Here is a 3,468-nt window from a genome sequence, read left to right as displayed (position 1 = left end):
TTCGCAATCTTTGATTCAAAGTAGAAAACTTTACAAACTTTCTTAAATGGCAAGCTATAGAAAATTTAGTGCAGCGGAAAATCAAAGTAGGCTACACAAATATTAAAGTTGACTGGATGTAGAAGTATAGGGATAGAGAATTCAAACGCAAGTTTTTATACTAGTTCGACCTCAATGCCTACATCGAGTGTCCTTCTAGTACTAGGAAGCAAATGCACTATAATGGTCAAGGTTTTTACAACAAGGCTTTTATAGAAGATCTCCACGTCAAAAATATAAAACACTTCTCTAACCCTCTAACCAAAATATAGGCAAACCACACAGCAAGACTTGCAGCAAGATATCCCTTCTCCCGCAATCTGCAACCCACTTTGAACAATCCTCAAAGTGTACCAGACTCCACGAGTTCAACCCCTATAGTCACAACAAGTAACAGCAATCACCACGGATGCTAACAACAATCTTGATCAACCCAGAAACACCTCAATTGTGCAAATTCTGATCAAGCAGTAAGCGCAACACAATCCTCCTTCAGAAACTCTTCCAAGCAAGATCACAATCGTCTTCTTGATGAGTTCTTTTCAATGTAAAATCTCACATAGCACTGTTTCTGAAAATCTGTGCATAGTCACGAGCTTAAATCGACTTCCCCCATAATGAAGTCGACTTACAGCTTGCAGTAATGCAACACAATGTAAGTTCATAAATGTGCATTTGGTTTTCTTCTTTCAAATAATTTGTAATACAACTAGATATGATGTAACATATATAAGTTCAGTAAATGTGCATTCACATATCAAAATAAACATAAAAACATGTTCAACAATATATCAATCAATAAGCAATAAAATATGTAACAAATCAACAATACATATGTTATTAAAAATTTGTTGTCATCATCAAAAATTAGAGTGATAGAGATATTGTATAATCAACAATCTCGACAAAATTTTTCCGTACATAAAAATTCAAATAAAATGTTTTAAATTACCATTAATTATAAGAACATATATGCATTGTTTTGTATATTATTTTTAATTATATATTGAATTTACTCGACAAGTTAAATTATTTATTATGAATAAATGTTGAATTATTTATTACAACTAATTAATATATAATTATTATTTTACATACAATCACTATATCAAATCATTCGAAAAAATATTTAATATATATATATATATATATATATATATAATTTTTTGATGATATTCTTATTATTAATATTAATAAAGTTTAAAAATATCCGTTCATTAGGCAGTACAAATACTAGTTATCATAGGAAAATAAAATTTTAACACCATTTTTTGACATCATTTTGACACTGTACACGTGTCAAAATGTGGTTGGACGATTTCAAATTAAAAAAACAAACTTTGGTTTTTTTCTTCCAAATATATCTCTGCCTCAACTTTTTTAATTTGAAATCGTCCAATCACATTTTGACACGTGTGCAGTGTTAAAATGGTGTCAAAAAATGGTGTTAAAATATCATTTTCCTATCACATAAGAGATCGATATCCAATGACAAAACATACACACAAAAAACAGAGAAGATTAACCTCTTCTCATCTTCAATTTATTGAGAACAAGACACAGCAGAGTAAAAGGCGAGGAGAAAGAATGCCCAGATAAGTAGGTATATTTCTCTTGGTATTTTATGACAAAAAAGAAAAAAAGGAGTTTAAGAATTAAAAAAAAAAAGAAAAAAAAGTTTAAAAATAAAATGAAAAAGTAAACGGCGAGGAGGCCAAATACATAGGAAGAAGCCATGATTATTCCGAGTGGTCCACAGAAAACCCTACAAAACAGAACCATCTAACAGAGTGCATGGAAGAGAAGAAAGAAACGCTCCATCTCTCTCAGTACTTGTAATCCTTAACGTGAAGAGACTCAGAGGCGCCATCGCTCTTGGCATCACCCTTGTAAGTGCCCAGCGTCGCCTGAGAATTCGCCTTGCACCTCACCAGCAACGCTTCCTGTGCCTTCGGAATGTTCTCGTCCTTCCCACCCCACGCTTTCAGCGTGCTCTGTTGCAGAGCCCTTCCGTACGAGAATGTCAACGACCATGGCTTCTTACCCTTCAGCATGTTCATCGCATTCAGATTCACCGTCGCCTCCTCCTCGCTCTGACCCCCCGACAGGAACACGATAGCCGGGACCGCTGGTGGCACGGTCCGCAACAGTGCCCTCACCGTGTGCTCCGCAATCACCTCCGCCCCCACGCGCTTACCGTCCGACCCAGGAGTCACCATGTTGGGCTTTAGCAGCGTCCCCTCAAGAAGCACGTGGTGGTCGCTCAGCGCCTTGTAGCACGCCGCCAGCACGCGCTCGGTCACGTCCGCGCACTTCTCGATGTCGTGCGGCCCGTCCGACAGGATCTCCGGCTCCACAATGGGGACCAGGCCGTTCTCCTGGCAAATGGCGGCGTAACGGGCCAGCCCGTACGCGTTCTCGTGGATGGCCAGTGGTGAGGGCTCGGTTGGACCAATCTTGAGAACTGCCCTCCATTTCGCGAACCTCGCGCCCGCTTCGTAGTACTTCTTGCAGCGTTGGGCGAGGTCGTCCAAGCCTTGGGTGGTGGTTTCGCCGTTTGTTCCGGCTAGCTCCACGGTGCCCTTGTCCACCTTTATACCCGGAAGCATTCCTCCTTTCTTCATCACGTCCACGAAGGGTACTCCTGTCACACACAGAAAATAAAAATGATCAATTTTCTTCCAACATTGACGTGTTTGCTTTTCGTGCGGATCATGGTAGGAATCATATCCTGGTATGAGTACCTGCTGCTGTCTTTTGGTAGAGGGTTTCCTCAAACAAGATGACACCGCTGAGACATTCAGCACAACCAGGGGCAGTGAACAGAAGCTCACGAAGAATGCGTCTGTTTGTTTCAACATTCTCCACATTGATGCTGGATAGACGCTTTCCAATGGTGCCTGTGGATTCATCAGCTGCAAGGATACCCTTTCCAGGGGTCCCAATGTATGCAGCATTGGCAATGAGCTCATCTGCATTTCATTCCAAAAATTCTTCTTAAATAACTTATCATCATACACACTGTAAGGAGTACAGAGAAACAAAACACAGACATAAAAGAAAAACAGTGAACACTATTAACCTTGGTATTTGCTCTTGAAGCAAGACATGGTGGCTTTTTCGGGACTTGTGAGAATGTTTTGACTAGTGTGTTGATTGAAAAGCAGAGAACACAATTGCAAAGGGAGAAGTGTGAAGGTTTATTTTTATAGGCACTTCTTTGGAGATTAACAAATAAGGAAATGAAAAAGTCAAAACCAATGGGCAAATTTGGACCATAGATGTGGAAGAACTTAAAAAGGGCAAACTGAAAAAGAAAGGACCAAACAATGCCTATAAACTGGGGGCTTTGGATGTCATCTTTGAAATTTATGTTCAAGCTTAAAACAAGTTGGGCCGTTTAATCTTTCTTAATCAAGGAATAATTTT

At 39.4% G+C, this 3,468-nt stretch overlaps 1 protein-coding gene across 1 annotated transcript; it reads right to left on the bottom strand.

The window, feature by feature from the left end:
- Positions 1–1,538: 1,538 nt before the first annotated feature.
- Positions 1,539–3,203, bottom strand: LOC106771120 (fructose-bisphosphate aldolase 6, cytosolic). Its single transcript, XM_014657026.2, has 3 exons — positions 3,122–3,203; positions 2,784–3,011; positions 1,539–2,683 (listed from the first exon to the last, which is right to left on the bottom strand). Exons 1-3 carry the CDS (start codon positions 3,147–3,149, stop codon positions 1,866–1,868), a joined length of 1,074 nt encoding a protein of 357 aa, XP_014512512.1. The 5' UTR covers positions 3,150–3,203; the 3' UTR covers positions 1,539–1,865.
- Between the last annotated feature and the right edge of the window lie 265 nt (positions 3,204–3,468).

Source organism: Vigna radiata, chromosome 8 (assembly GCF_000741045.1).
Source record: "Vigna radiata var. radiata cultivar VC1973A chromosome 8, Vradiata_ver6, whole genome shotgun sequence".
NCBI lineage: Eukaryota > Viridiplantae > Streptophyta > Magnoliopsida > Fabales > Fabaceae > Vigna > Vigna radiata.
The sequence above is the reverse complement of the archived record's forward strand: the minus strand, read 5'-3'. Positions and strand labels throughout refer to the sequence as shown.

Bases quoted from the DNA above. Each gene is read 5' to 3' on its own strand.
- LOC106771120 (XM_014657026.2), bottom strand. From the start codon at position 3,149: ATGTCTTGCTTCAAGAGCAAATACCAAG. The intron at 3,012-3,121 runs GTTAATAGTGTT...AATGAAATGCAG, and splicing joins CTTCAAGAGCAAATACCAAG to ATGAGCTCATTGCCAATGCT. The intron at 2,684-2,783 runs GTACTCATACCA...TGTGTGTGACAG, and splicing joins CTACCAAAAGACAGCAGCAG to GAGTACCCTTCGTGGACGTG.